The sequence below is a fragment of the Ceratina calcarata genome, unplaced genomic scaffold (genome assembly GCF_001652005.2).
Source record: "Ceratina calcarata isolate Rehan_Ccalc_2016 unplaced genomic scaffold, ASM165200v1 scaffold1, whole genome shotgun sequence".
Lineage (NCBI taxonomy): Eukaryota > Metazoa > Arthropoda > Insecta > Hymenoptera > Apidae > Ceratina > Ceratina calcarata.
This window is the reverse complement of record NW_017130860.1, coordinates 495,980-518,299: the sequence shown is the minus strand read 5'-3', so window position 1 is coordinate 518,299 and position 22,320 is coordinate 495,980. Positions and strand designations below refer to the sequence as shown.

At 41.3% G+C, this 22,320-nt stretch overlaps 2 protein-coding genes across 3 annotated transcripts; one reads left to right on the top strand and one right to left on the bottom strand.

The window, feature by feature from the left end:
* Positions 1-12: 12 nt before the first annotated feature.
* Positions 13-3,958, bottom strand: LOC108628628 (arginine/serine-rich coiled-coil protein 2). The gene is made up of 5 exons (XM_018030735.2): positions 3,535-3,958; positions 3,003-3,083; positions 1,712-1,824; positions 856-1,540; positions 13-784 (listed from the first exon to the last, which is right to left on the bottom strand). The coding sequence occupies exons 1-5, from the start codon at positions 3,595-3,597 to the stop codon at positions 488-490; spliced, it is 1,239 nt and encodes a 412-aa protein (XP_017886224.1). The 5' UTR covers positions 3,598-3,958; the 3' UTR covers positions 13-487.
* A 1,550-nt stretch (positions 3,959-5,508) lies between these two features.
* On the top strand, positions 5,509-21,098 carry LOC108630566 (uncharacterized). 2 transcript variants are annotated; one of them, XM_018033955.2, is made up of 9 exons: positions 5,509-5,687; positions 17,449-17,707; positions 17,819-18,378; positions 18,435-19,237; positions 19,382-19,540; positions 19,600-19,775; positions 19,838-20,044; positions 20,107-20,130; positions 20,244-21,098. In XM_018033955.2, exons 2-9 carry the CDS (start codon positions 17,593-17,595, stop codon positions 20,321-20,323), a joined length of 2,124 nt encoding a protein of 707 aa, XP_017889444.1. In that variant the 5' UTR covers positions 5,509-5,687; positions 17,449-17,592; the 3' UTR covers positions 20,324-21,098. The 2 variants fall into 2 exon arrangements, with proteins under 2 accessions (XP_017889444.1, XP_017889536.1); XM_018034047.2 differs by lacking the exon at positions 20,107-20,130 and having other exon boundaries at positions 5,514-5,687.
* The last annotated feature ends 1,222 nt before the right edge of the window (positions 21,099-22,320 follow it).

Here is a 22,320-nt window from a genome sequence, read left to right as displayed (position 1 = left end):
AGACTATTGGCAATCGTTTGAAAATGTTTATTTGAAAAAAGAAGACAAACACTGTACCTGTGTGTCACTGTACGTTCCATGTATTTATACATACTATGCAACTGTATTGATAGAATGAAATTATATTTAGCATAAAAAGACTGTTAATCAGTTCTCTCGCCCAGGAACCAAAAGATAATTAAAGGCAGATTGCTGTCAAGTCGAAAACAAGTACAGAGTTCCTCTTCCAGAGACTTAATAAAATTATTTCTTCTCTCTTTTCCGTGCTTGGAATATAATTACATTATTCTCACAAAGATCCTTTTGGATATTGGCGTTGCAAGCGTAAGAACTGTTCTACGGTCACTATTTATAACAACTTCGAAATGAAAACTCTGTATTGCAATCGACCCGACGAAGTTGCATTAGATGTCAACAGAAAAGATTCCACGTTGCACGTGTCATCAGTAAACGTAAACTTTTATCATTCATACATTTTGATCATGTTTTATCGAGGAAACTGATAGCCTCCCGTGGCATAGCCAAGTCCAACGCCACGTTGCGTGTGCGTGGTAGCACGTGCTACTTCATACTGTTGTTCCATATTGTTGAACATCTCTTCCTGTTTCTTTAATATATCTGGTTTGGCACCCGCCGCGGGAGTAGCGGGCAAATCGTCTTTAATACCCATCAATCGCTTGAATTTCGCAGTTACTTTTCCATCTTGGTCATGTGTAAAAGTCGTCCCTACCCAAGTATTCGCGGTAGAGGCTGTCGTGGACGTTCTGCCTTCATCTGGTTTCGACTTCAAAGTTCAAACTCAATTAAAAATAGTCAAAAAAGCAAATCGTGTAACAAAAGATCACCGTTAATTACCTTGTTTGCCCATAAAAGTTTCCTCTTCTGTATTTGCTCCGCGTATTTTCCCTGCGTCGCCGTGGCCAACGGGTTGTAGTAATTTTGTTCATTTTGAATGCCCGGGGTCGCAGCGTCACCCTCTGGGGCTTTAAGTTCGATCCCCAGCTTCTCCAATTGTGCCAATTTGTTCCTGCCCTTCTCTTCCCTGTAGCTCATTGTTCGGAAAGGCGGCGGTGCGCGATCTCTTGATCGCGATCTGGACCTCGTCCGATCCTTTTCTTTGTGGTAACTAGTTCGCTCGTCCCTGTAGCGATCCTTCGATCTGTCGTCCCTAGAGTGGCGGCGATCTCGGTCCCTGTCCCTGTCCCTGCGCCTGTCCCTCTCATTTCTGTCACGGTTTCTATCCCTTCGATCCTCGCGGTAATGATGATCTTTATCAATTTTCTCCTTCTCATCGCTCTTCTCATCCCTGCTCGCTCCCAACGAACTCCTCTCCTTCTTCTTATCATCGTCACGCGATTTTTTCTCATCGTCTCGACTTCTCCTTAGATCTCTGTCCGATCTGTGACTGCTCTCTCTTTGTCTCCTGTCATCGTAGGACGAACGACGGCCCTTGTCGCTCATGTGTCTGTTACGGTCAGATCTGTCTCCTCGTTTGTGTTCGTCTTTCGAGTTTGCTGTATGATTCTCATGATCAGATCGCCTGTAAAACGATTACGACGTTCTGCAGGGTATACCACACAGATTCGTATTATTATTCTGTTTGTCAGGGAGGTATTAAGTATGTTGCAACTTTGTCTTAACGAGTCGCATTGACTTTTTAATGATTTCTGAGGATATAGTATATATAATGCTAACGAACAAACCAGCTTACCTCTGGTCTGAGGGAGAAGTTAATGTTCGGGATGAATCTGTCCTCGACTGTGTCACCGGGCTGTGCGCTCCTTCGATGCTCGATTCTCTGGACGAATTGTTGTTGTTGCTTTCCTATTCAGATAAAAATTGGCCACGTTACTATGCACCTTTCACCCATTCCATTAAGTGAAACATAAAAATCTCGACTTACATCGCAACAACTATAAATATTACAGATTGTAAACGTTGATCTCTTTTGTTACCACCGATATGTTTGATAAAAAATCAACTTTTCACGCACTGGAAATTTATTTCAAAATCCACAAAATTTCAGTGTATGCAAAGATTGAATTTTTTAAGCCAACGATTTTGACAAAAAATAAATTCTTCTCGTTGTAGCCGATACAAAATTGATCTGGTATAGTTGAAGAAAATTAATGAAAGAAAGAGAGAAAGACAGGTATATAAGAGGGGGCCTCTGCGTTTATCTGCCTTGGCAGTTAGTTATATGTATTACCCGGATATGTTTTGTACATGTGGTTTCTTTGATGGTTGATTTTTTGTTAGTGTTACCTTCTTCTAGCTTCCTCTACTCACCTCTGTCTTCTGAATAGGACTTGGGGTAGTCTTGAAAGACCCTCACACAGCATAGACCTTGCCGAGGTGCGTAGATATTGTATCATGTATTACCAACAGAGCTACGTGTTAATATTTTCTCACGAAATGGCACTATACCCATTTACTTATCATTAATATTTTAAATATCTCAACGTCTATTCTCAGTGCTTTCTCTTTTTAGCCGCGCGATAAATCTTTTCCTATTAGGGTCATGTCTTAAACATTTTATGACTAGTGTTTTGAGAACGTGATATAAAAAAAGTAGAAGACTAAAATGCATCGCAACGTAGTCGTATAATGCAAACAATACAATGATCGCACAGCATGTAGCAATTCCAAATTGAAAATTATAAATTTAATTTTAAAAAAAAATTGTGTATCATTGTATTATGAACATTGTGTCTCTGATAGATCTGAATGCTAAGAATTTCTTCGCTCTGGATGTTCGATGCAAAATGGGTGCAAAAAAGTGCTATCGTGAAACTGCTGTTATATGATACAATTGACATGACCTCTAAGAACCGAGTGCTAAGTATGCTTCCTTTTTTATATATTTATTTATTTATCAAGCATATGACCCTACTATACATACAGCCCCATAAAGTCACCACATCTTCTTAGTAATTGTTGTATCATCTCGTACTTAATAATATTAAAAACAAGACATGTGCAAACATTCAATTTCACTGTACCTCACTCATGTCCATTTGTACTGGGTCGTAGTTAGCATCGCAGGCCTTATTCGCTTCGGTGTCACCTTCTATCCCATATATCTTCGAAACACATTAACAATCAGACAATTAAACGATTTACAAATCAGAAGTTTCTTACGTAGTAAACATAAACTGTTAACATTCGATTAATGATGAACGTGCACAGGATGCCTATACCTAAACGTGTTACTTCAGACGTATGTTCAATCGAGCGAAAGAAAATACAAATACATGAACAAATAAATAACTGATTAACTTAAATGCGTTGTAGATTTACGTCGAACTCGAGAGATGACTGTAAGCTAAGGAATAAATTTGAACAAATATACAGGAGCATTGTTCTATAACGATCGATCAATTGTACATATTAATTCAACAATTTATTCGAGAAGCCATGACGAGAGCGTGTGTATTAAAATTTTTCCGAGCGTCATGGATGCCGAGATGAGGGATGCACTACGGGCCGATCGTGAAATTTCGTGATGTTCGCTCAATTCTTCCATAGGCTCACCTTTATGTCTTCAGAATTATTACTGTTGTCCCCGTCACTACCGTAATTCGCTAACGAGTCCATAATGGAGTAAAAACGGGGCACAAACTGCCCGAAATTATTACGACTATCGTGGCGCGTCGATCTTAGGCAGTGTCGGACACTCCGTGAGATTTCCGGGGCGTGCGCACTATGAGTTACTAGCAGCAGCTTGGTGACGCACTTCCGTTTTTCAATTTAAAGGTATCATTAGATCCCGAGTATGGAAATAGACCTGGTAAGTATACATTAGATTCGAAACAGATGAAATTGATTTCAATAGCAGTCCATTCCTCTAAGGTCCATTCAGACAATGTTATGTTTTTGGTTTCCGGTTTGGTAGCTTTACAGAATAAAGTAATACATCATCGCTGCTTTCTATTATATTTGAATAAGGATAGAGAAATAAAAATGCTAAGATTCGTTGCCATTCATTTATTAATCAGAATTAAATCAGATATTTTCCTCACCTCAGCATTGATTAGCGCGTATTCGTGAATAAAAATCTCCAAGAAAAGAAAGCTTTTCATGAAAAGATAATAAAAAACTGGGCATGTTTCAATATTTTACCAATATAACTGAATTTAAATGAATTTACGTTCCGGAAGTGCGGTCACATAACATCTCTAGCTGTGACGTCATTAACGCATGTCTTTTAGACGCCTAGTTCCAAGAGTCCCACGGGGTGTCCAATACTAACACTGCCTTGGCTGCCTTTTGCTGCCTTTTGCATAGAAACGCCATTAATCGGCTACGTGTGCACGTGATTCCTACGATTCTATTTGTCTTTCGTTCACGTTGTTCGTAAGTCCTTCAGCGTTCTTGATATGAAATAAGACGCGAAAGGCAGAACGAATCGAAGAACTAAAAAGATATGCCAGGTTTCGAATAATCGTTATTTACGCGTTAGCAATTAATGCAATATTAATTATCAGATACAAGCAATATTAGAAATCTGGTTAATAAAACAATTTTGAGAACTGTCCCCGGCACCCGCGACACCCACTCCAACCCACTCGTCGGTGAGTGCCGCCCCCGCAGCACTGCACCTCTTTTTATATCCTTGATAAACCTCTACTACGAGAAACGTGGAACTGATCTCTACAACATCTTTGAACTCGAATGTACCCCCCACGCTCTTGCCATTGAGTTAGCGAAGCGGAAGTGGAAGGAGATGCACCCAGGAAATGCAACGCGAGTCGGTAAAATTAGGCGCGAACACGGTAGGTCGATCTCTGTTAATTGACAATTGATCGATTCCTAGATCATTCAGTCTCTTCATGGTATATTTGTCTCCAGAGTGAAATTCACATGTCGATCCAATGATCAGGTGAAAACACTATTCGTTCAGATTAAACATAAACTTAATTATAGTGGACACAGAAAATAATCTCAGGGGATGAACGATATATTTTTCTTTAGAATAAAAGAGGAATAAGAATAGATCTCATATAAATTTTTATAAACGCAATTTACAGTTTTAATTCCGTGCGATGCACAGCTCTGTAGTTCTAATTATATCCAACCAGGTGCAAACTTAGGAACGAGGTGTTAATTAATTCTGTGACGGTAGGAACGATTTCCGGAAGGGTCACCATACCGTAAAAACAGTTAGATAAGAGGCCACATAGGGAGTATTCTTGTTTCCGTTTAAACGATCGAGCTACGGTGAAAATAAATAAAAAATTCTCCGACGGTTCTGATCTTCGACGCACTCCTTCACGTAGAATGCTGGAAATATGAACTTCACCTTTGCCTTGTATTTTTTTCTTCTCACCGTTTAGAGGGTGTACAAAAGATTTCAGTGACAAAACCCGTCGCTGGCGGGATCGTCTTTATTTACGGATGAATCCCATCGCGACGTAGCTGGGGGTGCAACGAAAGGTGCACGGGAAAGGTGTTGCAAAGGTGGGCCGATCGTAGAGAGCACTCGCATTGACGTTTACGCGCGGAGAAGCGCGAGCCGGCGTGCAGGGGAGCCGTGAACAAACCGGGACGCAACAGTCGCTCGGCAGACTTCGTGCTGGAACCATCTACGGAGGTATGGTTTCGCGTGACACTTCGTGATTCGAGCCTGGGATACCTGTTACGAATCGTTACCCGTGAGGGAAAACACGGTGGGCCCAGCTGTCGGGGTGAGTGTACCCTCGCGATTCAAGTTCCTCTTATACAGAATGATCCCGGAAACTCGGTTGACCCCGGGCAGCAACCCTTCGATACGCCGATCGAAGTACAGTATCTGGGTACACGCGTACCACGACCGTAGATTCTCTCGTTCCACTCAGATCTACGTGACCCCGTTTTCGTCTTAAATCATAGCCAATTGTTTTAAACGGACCACATCCTCCCATGGAGAATTTTCCATTTCTGTACAATGGAACGAGGCCAATCTCCAAACGCATTCTCTCACGTTTATTATTCGTGTACCAAAACCGCGATTTAATTGACGGTAGCTGTGATTTGTCCGCGGATCGTTCAGGATGATTAATGGGCAGTAATTATCCTACCTTGTGTTCCAACGCAGATGATCTGTTCGATTCAGGATCGAAGGTGATCCGTGCTGGGGAATCGTACGGACGAGTTAGATTACGTTATAAAGCGGCCCGCATTAGCGACTCGGCACGCCATTCGTGTTGTTTATAATCGCTTTTACATATATCTCACTTTCTCACAAGCCACTTACATGCGACAACAGATTACCATCGTTCAGATTTGTTTCTTTCATTCTCTCTTCATTTCTACGCCTAAGCACGAGTCTCGCGTGTGAACATTAAAAATTAAGCTGATCGAATCGATGATTTAATTAAGCTAAACGATTTAATTACACTTGACATTCCCTGCCATGTAGCTGGCTCGTGTATAATAGGAATAGACGAATGAAAACGAGCATCGTACATATGTACATAGGCGTATCAATATGTCCATGAAAACGATCAGGCGAATGCATCATCTACATTTGCAATGCGCACGATATTCCGCAATTACGGCGAAACAAGTTTCTTGTAAAGATATTTAGTCTTATCAAAACATTCAGTAATGGTCGAGCGAAGTATATCATAATACGTTAGCTCATCGGCCGTATTAACACGAAGGCCGTATGCCTACATACATACATATTTGATTCTAGCGTGCAACACAAAATATGACTGAATTCGCAGAAACCGGTTCCATTCTTTTTATAAAGATGATATCGCGGTCGATATTTGTTCGTTCTAATTGAATTCTGGCACCATGACGTGCGGAAAGCTCGTTATCGCGCCGAATAAAATGTCAGAGTGACGTTTTCACGAAATTTGATGATTTACTGTCAGTTAAGAATCATCGGGACCGCCCACGCGTTTCGGGAAGAGCAAAACTTCGATCGCGTCATCGAGTTTAAAAAAGATAAAGCCGTGACTTTGTCTCGTCGGATCGCGTCGCGAGCTTTGTGATTTCGCATCGACCGCAGGAACTCGCGTACCATTCGGTTCCGACGGATGAAAAGTCGCTTTGGGGACACGCTGGAGGACCATCGTGCACCTCGCCGCGGAAATATCAAGGGCAGAAAACACCGCGGCCGGACGGGAATTAATTTAGAAAATGCGGTTACCCAGACGAAATTATTCGCGGCGTGTCGCGGCGGTCATTAATTAAATCTAACTCACGCCGTCGAACTTTTTGTCGATACTTTCCCCGTTAATTATCGAGTCGTCGCCGTCTTCGCTCTCTGTCGTCGCCGTCAAAGTATCAGAAAACTCACGTTGGGAACGTTGAACTCTCGTGCCGTCAAATTTATACAGATTTATACAGACTCGGGGATACGGGTAACTGTGTTACCCTTGGAAATCGACGGTAACGTAATAATGGTTTGCATTCTTCAACGATGGGATAACGCATATTCTAAAAAGAATGAGGATAATTGCATCTACGAAGAATGTGGTTGGCTTTATTTAGATCACCTTGTAATCTAGCAAAACGTACAGGAAATGAGATTCCAAACGGTGGCTCCGGATTAAAACGGTTCCGATTCGATTTCGCTAGGCGAGAATTAAAAAGTATATCGCGTCAGACGGGGAGAACTTATTAAACTTTTACTTGTGGAATATCTGCGAAGCGACTTATTAAACTGCTGCAAGTCTGAGGAGTTGTTTATACGAGTCCATCCGGACTTCCAGGGAATTCTTAACTCGAAGGTCTTTTATGCTTGCTTGATACTTTAAATGTTCCCGGACCTTTTGTCTCCCCTGCCTGTTTGCTCGAAGAACAAAGGGTTTGAAAAACTTTGTTTGTCAATTACGACTCGATACACACGCCGTTCAGAATGTACCTACGCCATTAATGACCTTTCTCTCTCTCTCTCCTTGGGCTTCTCTTGAATCAATAACAATTTGATACGATCTTGAAGTGTGTAGATACGAAGTTCTGACGCGATGCAATTTCCGAGATAAATCGAGTCTGAACCGTAGACTCGTATCGACTACCGTTACCCGTCGAAAACTGGCGACCGGCAAGCCCAAGTATAGCACCGAGAATCGTTTTGTGTTCGCGCGAGCGAACGCGGTTTTACTTTTACCGTCGCGGGAGGGACTATAATCTCGCGATCGAACAAACTTCCCGAGAACCCGTTCCGATGACTCCTATGCTCTTAGGGTTCTTCCACGTTTCTTCATCGTTCCTGCTCGCGTTTACACGCGTCCCGTTTTTCTCGCTCGCACGCCGAGGAAGGCCCCCGAGCATCGGTTCCGTTATCCGCCGCAAATACAAGTCCATCCTGTACAACTTCGTTCATAAGTCTTCCAACTGTTCATTGTCCATCAAAAATTGTTTTGTAGTAAAGTAAACGTTCCAATTTTGTGTTCACGTGACAATTTCTTCTCCCTGCCTCGGAACGTGACCACAAATCGGGATATTTACTATAAACTTTCGATTGTATTTCAAATGAAAGACATTAGCAATTTTTATGTCACAATTGGCGAAAATATCTGAAAGAGTATTTGAATACAAATTTTTATTTCATACATACAACTATGTTTGATAATACAGTCTAAGGCTTGTAAACAGCGATATTCATTTTGCCTCTGGTGAAAATGAAACTCGTTGCCACTCACGAAATGGCAGTATTAGCCGGAAATTTGGCGTGCAACCTTTTTGTCGACCCCGACGCCGTTTACCAACCGTGTACTTGGCACAATCGTGTCGCTCGTTGATTGATAACAGGTTGAAATCGTGCAGGAGCGAAGGGAAAGAGAATTGGATGGGATTTTTTAGTACGAGGGTTACTGGATGCATTCATTAAACACAAGAGTCCTATGAGAGGTTTTGTCCTTTTCATCGAGCACTTTAATCCTTCGAAAGGGGGTAGAGTTTATTTGACAATTTCAAATTAGTCATGGATGACTGCGGGCTTCTGTGCAAAGCGAAGTATTTACTGTGTCGGTTGAAAAATGCGTTCTGAACGGATTCTCTCGTGACTTAAACGTCGCACGTATGCACTTTACATTTGTCTGTGAATACATCGGGTCTGCAGTCTGGTTGAATCTGTTGCAGTGATAAAGATTTCGGTTCGATTCTCAGGGCCGTTTATTTATGGAAGATCACAATAAAGACGGCTGCAATATTTCAGACGGTTATATCGGGAAACTTGGTAAAATCAATTGAATAGCTATTGTGGGACGCGCGGATTCGGTAAGGGAGGGAATAGTTTGGCGTAGTTTCGCGAGGAACTTCATTTCCTCGAGCCGAGCAGACTTTTCAACCACACCGTCCCAACAGCCATTTTGTACTCTTAATCATTCAACGCCCGTTAGTAGATTCCGCTCTCCAGGAAATTTCAATTTTACCAATTCTTTATCAATTCGTTCGAACGTCTTCAGCATAATTCAATAATCTAATTAATGTTAAACTACAGATTTTATAGAAGGATGTATGCGCATAAAATATGAAGAATTCCATGTTTTCACGTCATATGAATTCAATTCACGTACATCATTATACTTATACAAGGTGTTCAAAAAAACCATTCAATATTTATAAGTCTTAGTAAACATAGGTCGAAAGGTCAATCGTTTCTAAGATATAAACATTTTTGTTTACTAGTATCATGATTGACTTACTTGCTTCCATCGCATGCGATGTTTCATTTAGTGTTTATAAATCACGTTCTGAATGTTCTTATTCAAGCCGACAGTAGATTTCATTGAGAATCAGTCAGTTGTTGATCGACGAATGTAGATATTACACAATTACAAACTATCGCGAAAATGTCAGCGTATTATTCGAATGAAGAAATGGCAGATATGCATTTTACGTATGGCCGTATTAATGGAAGTGCTTTAGCTGCAAATGACGTCTTTACGCGGAAAAATTTCTTAATCGAAGGATTCTCTCTCACATGTTGTTCCAAAAACTTCACCAACGTCTTTGTGAAACAGACCCATTGTCATCGAAACTCTGGCAGACTGTGGAATTTTCGAGAGTGTTCGTGACTCTGTAAAAAAAAAATGCCAAGCGTGTGTAGAAATGGACACGTGGAAATCTTCTGCAAACATTGAAAATTCAGTAGTAAGTTAATTATGATAATAAAAAACGAAAATGTTTATATCTCAGAAACGTTCGACCTTTCGAATTATATTTACTAAAGCTTTTTTACTCAGTACAGTGTATCCTATATACCATATAAATATTGAATGGTTTTTTTTCAACACTCTGTATATTTTATTAATGATCAGCATCTTATCGTTAAAAATGAAACAAGCCGGAGGGGATCAACGTCTGCATGGAACATCTGCTAGGAAACTAGGGGAATCAAACGTGTAATCACCGTGTAGGGAGACTAGGCAACCGTATTTGTCATATCTGCATAATGTGCTCTCGAAAACCCGCTCGCAGCTTCTTGCATCGCGTCGAAGGGGTGTTGCGAAACACCGTCGAAGGGACGCGTGAGAGAGAACCGTGGCGCGGATCATGGAAAGGGGAGATCCCGGGGTTGATGGGGATGAATTAGGCGTTGAGTCGTGCGACGCCACGAATGAGTAATTCGAATCGATCGTGAAATCTGTCTCGTTTTCACATTCCCCGCCTCTCTTCCCAGCGTCTAGCTAAAAAAGAAAACCAAACCTTGCGTCAGCAGTAACTATAGGATACACTCCGTTTTCGGAATCGCTTCGGTTTCAAGGATATCCCAGTCGTTTAGTCATTCTCGTTAAAGAGCTCCGTTTACGGTTAGACCAGTCGTAGTTGTAATTTGTGATAGCGTGACCCGTTGTTCTAGTCCTCGGGATTGAGAATGCCTTGAGTTCCAGGATCTCGGCTATTACGTTTGAGGTTTAATATCGCAACTGTTGCTGAAGGCGGTTAGGGTTTATTGCGTTCGGGGTTTGATGGGGAGCTTAAGATGATAGACGAGAATTTAAGATCTGAGGTGTGCGAGGAATTAAATGTTTGATACATCTGGATAAATCATTTGAGAATTTCCACGGCGGGAAAATGAGGAATGATTAGAATTTCCGGTGGAAGCGAGCGAATCTCGTTATCTAAGATTTATGTGACGCTCCAAGTTACTCCGGCAACGTGAATTCTTAATCGCGAGGTTAACGAACAGCGGTAATTGTCCGACAGGCTCCGGCACGAGCAATTACCTTATGCAACCGTGGAACATAGCAATTAACGTTTTCAATGTCACGAATTACAAACTGTCACAGTGTCGGGGTTTATTGAAGCTGCCACTCGAGGACCCAGACAGCGTCCAAGAAATGATTCACGGAGAATCGCCTCTGTCAGAAACTCTGAGTAACTGTAAATTAATTGATGATATATTGGAACGTGTGGCTGGGACGTGCTACCTGCACGCAACAGCGACCCTTCTATGAGAAATATCATGCGTGTCCTTCCGCCCACGCATCGCCCTAACACGACAGGCTACATGCTCTAGAATTAGGCTAATGAAATCGTGGAAGAGGAACACTCTCGATATTTCACCTCGTGACCCTAGACGATAAACAAAGTGACTTCATCATAGCCATGCGTTATTCGAAATATAATTTCAATCAGTATCTTGAAAGAATAAAATATTCCAGTCATAAATCGAATCTGAGAAAATTGCAGTCACGGTGAACAATAGTCTGAAAGCTGATCTAACAGAGATTCCGGTTGAATCGCGATGAATCCACGTTCGACGCAGATATTCAGTGAAAAAGTCATTTTCCTCGGGGTTCTTGCTCGCTAAGACGTGCCATTACGAGATTGGACAACCCACGGACGGAGATTAATATGAATATCTATTGCATACTCCCTTGCAAAGATGATAGCTCGAACGAGGAGTTTCCTGCTCGAGACAGGAAGTATCGTTCCTTTCTTTTACGATCGTCGAAAATCGTCGTGGCGATCATTCCTCCTACAATTATTTCACGGAGCTCTCAGTCTGAAATCTCCAGGTAAAAAAAAAACTGCCAAGTCCATTTGTAACGAAATCAGAAACTTCTTAAGTGTCTTAAGTCTGTCGGATCCTTTTCAGACTAACATAAAATAATTGTTTCTTCTTAATTACGACACTCCGAATTTGTATAAAGAAATTTAATTAATCCCGGGGTCAGTGTCCCCGTTCAGCGTCGTTTGGGCGAAAAATTTTTCTACGAATATACGTGGCAACGCAATTAAGGAAACAATGCGACTTCTGACGTCTGATTTCTTTTTAATTATAGGAAATGCATTTTTCTAAGGTACATAAACTTTTGGGATTGACTGTATAGCCAATACATCCTTAAAAGCTTCGAGTACTCATCGTGAAAAGTTTTTCATGAATAAAAAGGATTCTTGAAGAAAAGCGGGGAGAAATACACTAGAGTGAAAAATTTACTTTCCTCAATACGACTGCGATCCTGAATGGGATTACGAAATACTTGCGAGCAAGTGCGGAACGTGTCATGTCTATTTTAATACTCGTGTCTATAATAAAAAGAACAAGGCTATTTATGTATTCGAGGGAATGCTCTCGTTAATTACGGTAGCATCGAACGTGTGGATTTCAAGGTACTCGAAGCGTACGTTGACGTAATCAACAACCTGTTCCCGATGATGTAAGGAACTGGTCTACGGAGGACACCAAGACACCGTAACCAAACAAAAATCTTCCTCCGCGTATACATTTCTGAGAAAACCTCATCCCTTATCTCTTTCTTTACTTTTTATCACTCCCCGTATCATATTAAAAGGCAAAATGAGAAGCAAGTGAGAAGAACCTGTCGATTACTTCGGTATGCCAACTGGAAGTAATAAGCACGAAGTGCGATAGCTATATTTGTTGTACAATCATAATTACGGGTATCACTTCCGTTCTCCGTGGACTTCTAAGTACTTCTAAAAAAAGACCTCATCTTTTTACTTCTTTTATCGAGATCAAATAAGAAATAATTAAGAAGGCGAGGATCACTTTAGTATGCGATCTGGAAGTAGTAGGTGTGAGCACGAAGTGCGACATCCGATCGCTATATTTGTTGTACACGCATAATCACGAACGTCACTTCCGTCATTCACGGGCCACCAAACCATTGAACGAATCACGGCTGCTCGAAAGGCATAGTTCGCACGCGACTATTAATAGACGGGGGTGGAACGTAACTTACAATGGCAAAGGAATGATGCGCGAGCCAGAAGTGTGAACAATTTACGTGACGTGGTTCGCGATTCCTGGGAAGCTACTTAAGAATTGTGCGGCATCTGACACACATATTTAATTGCAGTCAACTTTCCCATTTCCCATTTAAACTTCTCCAATAATTTACAGATTGCTCGAGATGCAAGAACAACCAGAAACGTTCCTGGACAATGAAATAATATCGCTTTATATATTTTATTATATGTAACCTTTTGGACATTGATACAAAGTTCGAAACGAGTAATAAGTTTATGTCTTTGTCGCGGCAAAATTGTGTTAAAGTCCAACTGTATCGTTGCCAGATCAAGCATTGAAAAATGTAGACTTATTACTCGTTTTGAATTTTGTTAGAGAACACAAGCCCGAACTGGCTCAGTTTCATTGTTACTAGCTGCACGGTTCATTTATCTATTTTATACTATACTATAAGAAATATAATAAATACAAAATTATTTTATACTATAATGTACAAATCTTATTAGAAAGTTTTTGGTTTCTATAGTTTGGCATAGGTAGGGTCGATACTGTGACGGGATAATTATGATTTTATCAGAGCAAAACGAGAAGTCATTTCGTTATCTGGTTGTGACGTCGACAAATTTCGCGATGCATTTTCCGACCGCGGCGCGGGATAGAGCGATGGAGAAGCGGTTTGTAGCGAGCGAAAACATTCGAGGCTTCCGTGACCTGTCGTTAACCCAGTTAGGGTTGCCATTCCAGTGCACGCACTCGTCGTTACAGGCTCCGGCCGCGTTTATTCCATACTCGAAGCCTGATTGCGAGATAATCGAAAAGCGGCTCCGTGGAATCGCAATGAACCGAAGTGGAGCACAGTCGGGGAAGAAGTCCACGGGAGAAAAGCGCGACAGACGCTCTTGTCATCGCTAACGGACGAGAACACTCCATAAATACGAGTGTCGCACTCGTCCCTGTCTGAGGAATTGAATCCGGAGATCGGTTCGACCGCGGCGACAAACTGCGTTCGCTTAGCTTTCCGATTAGGGCAACAATCAAAATAATCGCTTCGTTCTTCTTTGAATTCATAATTAATTAATACGTATTTGTCTAGGACACGACATTTGTACGTTTCGTATCATTTAAATCTCGTTAGCGAAAAAACACAATGGTGGCTGAATGCGCCAAGGGAGAAAGAGGGTAGAAAATAGCCTGTAGCCTTAATAATCGAGCTGTCGGACGTAAAAGCGAATTCCATCCGATAAAACTGTGCGACAGTTCGAGCAATAATTCACTCACGTCTGCATGGCGAATTGTCTAATGACCCGCTCGATAATGTATAAATTATTCATCCCAGTCGAAGATTTGACGCCCGATTCTTTTCTAATAAAGTTCCTCCGTTCTTTTTTAAATAAAATATTCAAAGAGATATTCTTACTATGACGAAGGGTACCGCAACAAATCTCTATTGGTTCCTGGAACGATTATTTCTTTCTACTGAATTTTATAACAATAGCAGTTCATCGTTTTACTACCCATTGTAATATTAATTTCAAGTAATTACTACGTCGCTCTAAAGAGTTTAAACGTGATATCTACTGATAAGGCGTATTGGTCCGTTTTAATACGAAGGCAGTGAGAGATTGCCGATATTAATTCAATGGAGTTCGCATCCATTAACGTAAGCCGATGCGTATGCCAATCGGTCTTTGAATTCCGGTTTTTCTGGGTCACTCACGGGGTGACTCAGCTAATCTGTTGCGAATCAATATTCTGGAAACGAGGCGAAACATTAAAAAATGTTTTCATACTCTACGGAACTGGATTCTATTACACGAAATTTATTGTGCCATAAATTTGCCAGCTACTTGGGAAGCTGGATTAAAATTATGCGAAATGAACCTGGCCTGATACTACGTCAGGAATAAGTGTAGGTACTCGAAATACTGAGGAACAGTGGGAACCAGATTATCGTTGAAGCCGTACAATTATCCCTGTAATTCTCGTTTCCTTCTCGAGGGTATTAAGACGGTCGCTGGTAACATCCGTGAGGGAGGCGAACGATTGGACGAAACTGGCGGACGTTTAATTATGAATGAGTGTAGGTGGACGAGTGAAACTTGCTAGGTGACCAGCTATGCTGTCATCTTCTGATTCCTTACCGACGATTACGTCGCGCATACGTAATCTGCAACTGTGTGGAATGTTACTGCGTGACGATGATAAATGCCTCGGCTCGAATCTCGATATGTCTCAGCAAATGTTGAACGTCGCCAGTGAAAGCATTCAGCCCTTCCTGTGGTTCAATAAATTATATTCCGTGCATCCCAGGTCCATTGACGATGTAATGAATGAAAGTTTAGTGATATCATTTGAAAAATTGGGGAGCCTTACCCGTGTGATCGCTTAAAATTTAGGTCATTTTTGAAGATTTTTTTTGTAAGAAAAGTATTCTATGGAATTTTTTTAAACTTTATGCATGTATTTGCCTATAAATGAACTGTGTAAAATAATTTTTTCGTACAAAAATAACTAAAGGCGACCAAGTTATGCGCTATCTCCCGAGACGCCAACAAAAATGTGCCTCAACTGCTAACATCGTACAGTTCTCTGGGGTGGCTGAAAAGAAAAAAGACAAAGGCGCTCTTAAACTAGGAGGAATTTTCCGTTGTATCATGTAGGATATCCGAGAAATGTTGAAATCTGACAAAATGGCGAAGTTTTTAAGAAATTTTTTGACTTTTCCTTAAAAAAATTGTCGTTTTTTCATTGCTAAAATTACAGTTTTCACCCAGTCAAGAATATCCTAAATCATTCAACAATAAAGCATGTCTAGAACACTCTGTTAAAATTTCAAGTCAATCGGATAATTGGTCTTTGAGTTATATAGTGTCAGCAAATTTGAAAAATACCATTTCGAGAAAAATGCATTTAAAGTAATTAGAGTTAGTAGTAGTAGTAATTAAACTTTCGAAAAATGCAAAAAAAATTCGATTTTTTTTTTATATTTCACACTGGTAAAGCCCCTTAAATTTATTTAATGGATCAGACGCGCTCTGTGCTCTCTATAAATGTATGTAATTGTAGGCCAGTAATGAGCATCAGAATCCTTGAAATCAAAACTGATTCCAGTTTGTATCCATCTGAATAATTAAATTGTAACAGTATTCCCTATAGATCTGACAAATTGACGTGCAGTTGCATCGGATATTCCCGGGTGTTTTGGATCGGATACGTTCCCATGCGTTTTGAAACTGGAAACGCGCCTGTTAGTCGGTTTTTAGAACTCTAGTTCCTCGTGGTTGACGCGAAATGAAATGTACGTGGGTGGAACGATCACGCAATCAAAAGACAGCTTTTTCTCGCGACGCGGCGGCGGTTCCGGTAAAAAGCGGCACGCCGTGAAAATAAGGAAGTCGCGATTACGCGATGTTTGCGAATAGTGAAAATTGAACTGGCTCTGGGGCAAGTAGGTCAAGTCTTTCCACGACAATTTATAGTCGATTAAAAAAGGAATGAAATTAACGTGCGATGTTAATAATTTTGCTACAAGCAAAGCACACGAGTAGTGTTATAAATTTATAGACTTTTGTGTCTCACGTGCTGAAGTAATATTGGAGAATCAGAAGGATGTTGTTTCACAAATATACTAGAATGACAACACGAGATTGAATACGTTTTTAGAAAGTTTCGTTTTGTCTTCCAGACCAGAAAGATCGATCTTTGATCATTCAGGTAATCAAGGAAAGAGACATTCCCGATTTCAAGATCCCGCTCCCAGGTTTTTAATTTGCAAAAAGTCTTGGGTACCCGTTTTATTCTTCAAACAGTAAGGGACAATTTTATTTTTCACGGGCCCTTCTGAAACGTTTCAAGTACAGACTGCAAACACGCACAAACCGCATAATGAACCCTCCCGGTGACACGCAGGACATACGAGTTAGGGTGGCCTTCCTCTATCAACAAGGGAAGCTCCCTCGATGGAACCAAAGGATCGATTTTCACGGACGACAATCGTTCTGTACTCATAAGTTATGAATGATTGGACTCGGTTCAAACGCCGCTCGGTGCCTTTGATCGCGTTCCTGGTTTCAATTGCACGTGCGATCCGCGTCGCGAGTACCTTCTTCGGCGCGGTAATTTGCGAGTCGGGGAACACATATGAGACAGTTGATAATACTAATATTGAATTCGAGGGAATGGAACGATCTTAAATGACTCCAATAATTGAAATAAAATTGAAATATTTTCTAGTACTCGATTCAAGTCTAAGCAAAAATTTCAAGAGATCTATTTTCAATTTTGCTTAGGTAATTAAGTAAAAGTGGACCAATAGAAATGGAGAGTAAAGGAGGACCCACGGCGTAGTACACGGCCACCCATCTCCACCAATCTCTCTCGAATCCTCTGTACCTGCTATTAAACGAAACGAAAGACTTGATAATATATACGAAATGTCAGCCACGGCATCTATGGAAAAAATGGACGCGACGAAAGATCTGCCGAAGAAGAAATTTATCAACACCAATCTTCTTTCTCTGAAGCTTTTATTATTCCTCTTTTTCGGAGGTACATACATACATACATACATACATACATAGTTTCAATATATATACATATATATAAAGAACTGACAATTCCATTTCCATCATCTTGCGAATGATATAATATCTTCACTAGGAATGGGATGCCTCTTCCCTTTTCTTCCACTGCACATGACAGAAGTGGGACTGAGCATCAAACAAATCCGAATGATCTCGATGATCTCGCCAGCAGCTGCGATCTTGGGTCCCTTGTTCGCTGCTCCCATCGCGGACAAGCTGGCCGGTCATCAAGGACGAAGCGAGAAATCTTCGACCGGCCGTTACCTCAGGGTGATGATCGCCATCGCTTGTTTCCTCTCCGCGATATTTTACACTTTCCTCTTAATTATCCCATCCGTGGATCACGTGGAGCCCTCGAGGGAGAGGAGACCAGACGTAAAATTCAATTGCGACCAAACGGGGGCGGTCGTGCTGCAGGAACGATGCGAGGATCGTAAATCCTGTCATAAATGGTCCGACGATACAAGGCCTGGGCCATTGCTCCTCGAGAGTTGCAACTACGCTTGTTATCCGATCGGTTCGAAACGATGGCATTCCGAGGAGAGCGGCACTTCCGGTACCATCGACTCCGACCTCGACGGCAGCGGTGAAACGACGGTCATTCCACTCGAGAGCGAGATATACGCTCAGATTCAAGTAAGTTCATCGATTTACTATTCAAAGAAACGAGTAAATAAACCGCGGCATTACAGGACCCAGAGGAGGCCAAGAAAACTCGGAGGTTCGCGTTGCCCGATAGCGAGCCGCCTCACCTGTGCTTCAAAGAAGGCGACAACGTGGTTTGTCACGTTTACACTCAGTATTCAAGTAGTTTGGTTGTGAACGCGACTCTGGGACAAGCATTGAACAACGAGAGCGATCGGGACTGGTGCGCGTATCCCGTGGCGGAGTACTTTGCCTGTCGTATACCTCCGGGGCTTGAGGCCAGTATGGCCGAAGTGTACCAGAGCTGTTCGATCGAGTGCGACTTGGTCGATGCGTACACTCTTCAGGATAGCGTCCTCATCGAGAGCCAGTGTCAACAGGCGAAGAATTGGTCTCACTTGGTATTCTGGACGTACTTGGCGATTCGATCGATCGCGGACATTTTCCCAACAACGGCCGTAGCTCTTATCGACGCGGCGGTCGTTATAGCTACCAGGGAAACTTCTTGCGGACGGGGAGATGTGGGCCGGCAGCTGGCCTTCGGCTCCCTTGGTTTCGCCATTTTTGGTCCGTTAACCGGCTATCTGTGCACTCTCGTAGAAAACTTGAACTCTTTATACTATCTTCCGATCGGTATGCACGCCGCGATGATGATCCTGGCAGCGATCGTGGCCCTCTCTGCCAACGGGATGCCCCTCAGCCCGCCGGAATGGTGGTGGCACACCAGAAGCGGCATGCTCGCACTTCCCATGAGCGCTATCAAGCGATACGGAAGCGAGACCGCGGCGCTTGTCATAGTACTGATCATCATGGGAACCTTCTGGAGCGTCGTGGACAGCTATCTGCCGTTGTAAGAGCTCTTCCGCTCGTTTAAAGTTACGACGCGAGATGAAACAACCAGACCTTTAAGGTCGGCTGAATGCCATGTTGCTTCAGACCGCTCGGTTCTGTTTATATGAAAACATGTTTTTTCAGTTTTCCCTTTGTTCTTTAGACATTTACAGAAACTAGGAGGTAATGAGCTTCTTATAGGAGTAGCCATGACCGTGAGCGCGATCCCAGGCTTCCTGTTCCTTTGGAAGTCCGAGCATTTAGTGGACTACTGTGGTCACAGTAATCTTCTTATCACTGCCTTCACCGTTTATATCATTAGGTAGTTAAGCTTAAGCCACGGAACCTATCTCAGGATTGTTCGACGATCGACGTTTTCAGATTTATCGGTCTGACTTTTGTGTCGGAGTCTTGGTGGGCCCTGACCGTGGAGGGTCTCGAGGTCTTCACACTGGGCATTATGTGGGTCACTGCCATACTCTATCTCAGACACCTCGTCCCACGTCACTTGACCGTGACAGCTCAAGCACTGCCTGTGATTGCGCACTTCTGCGTTGGTACGATTTCTCATATCCAAGCCATGTCTCGCACAGGTTGAACGTTTCTCATTTGAATACAGGTCGATGCATCGGAGCCGTAATCGGTGCTTATGTCGGCGGCGAGGATTCCGATATCGTCGACTCGTTGAGACTCGTCTACCAGTGGATGGCCCACGCGGCCACGTTCGTTGCAGTAGTGTACTTCATCTTGTATCATGCCCTATTGAAACCACTGTGCCACACGCACACCATACAAGGCACGCGACAACCACCCACCGTTGTTCAAGGTAAGCGAATTCACCGTGATTTCGTAGAACGTTGATTAATCTTCATTGATTTTTTATATAAGCTGCTATTAAGGAATACGAATTAAGTGAGTGATAATAATAATTCGTTTATTTTCTATCATACGTTGTCTTACAATGTACGTACATATAGAACAGTTCATTTTTTATCACTCCGCCTTTTATCACTCTTTGTGTACAGCGATGAACGGGAACGGGAATTACACGCCGCTCAGGGTGTACCACAACGGTATGGGGAGAAAAGGTCAATTTCGCTATTGAGGAAGTCATGAAAGAGGAAAATGAGAGGGTGTTCAGTGACTCTTTAAAATGCCACGTTACGGTGCTAGTGAATTAGACTGTCGTTGTTGTTAAAAAAAATTGTCATTGTTATGAACGACACACGTGTATGAAAAGTGCGTTTACACTGCGCAGCCTTTAGCATTTATCCACATTCGAGATCGATCATACACTCTTCGATACTGTCATTCATTTCCCTTTGTACAGGCAATTTCTGTAATATTCATTTGCTCAAGTGTATTTCGAAACATCGATGCGAGCTTTCACTAGATTTATCGGTATCCAAATAGCGTAAAAGTACTCAAACGTTTTCTACAAATTATACATTTCGCGATACCGATAGAAAAAGTGAAATTTCTTTTTCTCATTTTTCAGAAAACATGTTCGTTTCATTTTTAGGAAATAGTCAAAGTACGAATGGTATATAATTTTTGAATACTTGTACCTATACTACAAACGAGTAGTCACGCTATTCGATTGCTATGACTCCTAAATGTAACATATTTGTAACGCTTTTTCATTCTTACTATCTTTGTATTCTTTATAGACATGTATAGCGATTTCTCTGAAATCGCAAGAAGGAACTACGGAACTTCGTTGCGCTCCGATCCTTTGTATACTCGGCTACGATATCACGTAGGCGTGTTACGTGTTCATGACATGTTTTTAAAGGGAAAAATTTCTACGAACCTGTTGTATGTATATCTGCTGAGAAATATTTGTCTCTTGATGTAGAATATATAAGACTTTACCTGAACGATAAGAGAAAGTAATATATTGATTTCCGGAGTCGATATGTATACAAAGTAAGAAATAAATAAAATTGAACGAGCCGATAATAAAAGGGTCAAAATTCTGAACTCCCTGCGTTTCCAGTTTCAACATTAATTAACTTATCTTTTTCTTTGAACATCAAATAAATTTCCTTTTTCCTTTGAATACAAAACACACGTCCTTTTCAATTTATCCTTGAATATAAAATAAACCGGTCATTTTCTCCGTTTAAGATTTCGTACAAAATCTATTTTTTAGATTCACTGAAGACAATGAATTCTAGGCTCCTCTGGCTTTTATCAAGGGGTGCGGTAGTGACCCGAAGGCAAATACGTTTACGGATATATTGCAGTATAAATGCAGCAAAAGTTTCGGCACAGTTTTCATATTTTAAATATAAAGATCGGCGTTACACACGAAAACGAATCTATAGAAAATAAGTATGAAAGTCATTAATTAAATGAAACGTCGTTAAAATTCTTGTGATAGTTTCGTAGTTAAATGTCTAACCAATCTATTAGTCATTCTTATTGTATAAACTAGATGATTTTAAGGATGTATTGGCTACACAGTCAATCCCAAAAGTTTATGTACCTTAGAAAAACGCATTTCCTATAATTAAAAAGAAATCAGACATCGGAAGAATAATGCTAATAATAAATAGCTACGTGCTAAAAAGTATAGAAAGAAATATCCAATTAATTATTGACGTATATACAAAAATTGTAGCTATTGACGTGCTCTACACGAAAGATTCTATGTATTTTTCTTCTAATTTGAGTATTTAACGAGTTAAGTATGGTTATTTAGCATTTTATTGATGTTGACAAAATCCGACCATTCTAGCGTCGAAACGGCGAACTTTTGGAAAAAAATTTCGTTTTTCTTCAATAACTCCTAAACCATTGGTTCTACGAGAAAATTGCATAGGACCTTTCTTATAGAGGACGACGAGATCTACAATTTCTGTATAAAAGTTTGTCGCTAGCATCAATAGTTTACGAGTTATTGACGAAAAACGAAAAAACAGTTTTTCGTTAATAACTCGTAAACTATTGATGCTAGCATGAAACTTTTATACAGGAATTGTAGATCTCGTCGTCCTCTACAAGAAAGGTCTGATAGAATTTTCCCGTAGGTCTAACGGTTTGGGAGTTATTTGCAAAAAACGAAAATTTTGCAAAACCTGAAGGAGTACCCCTTGG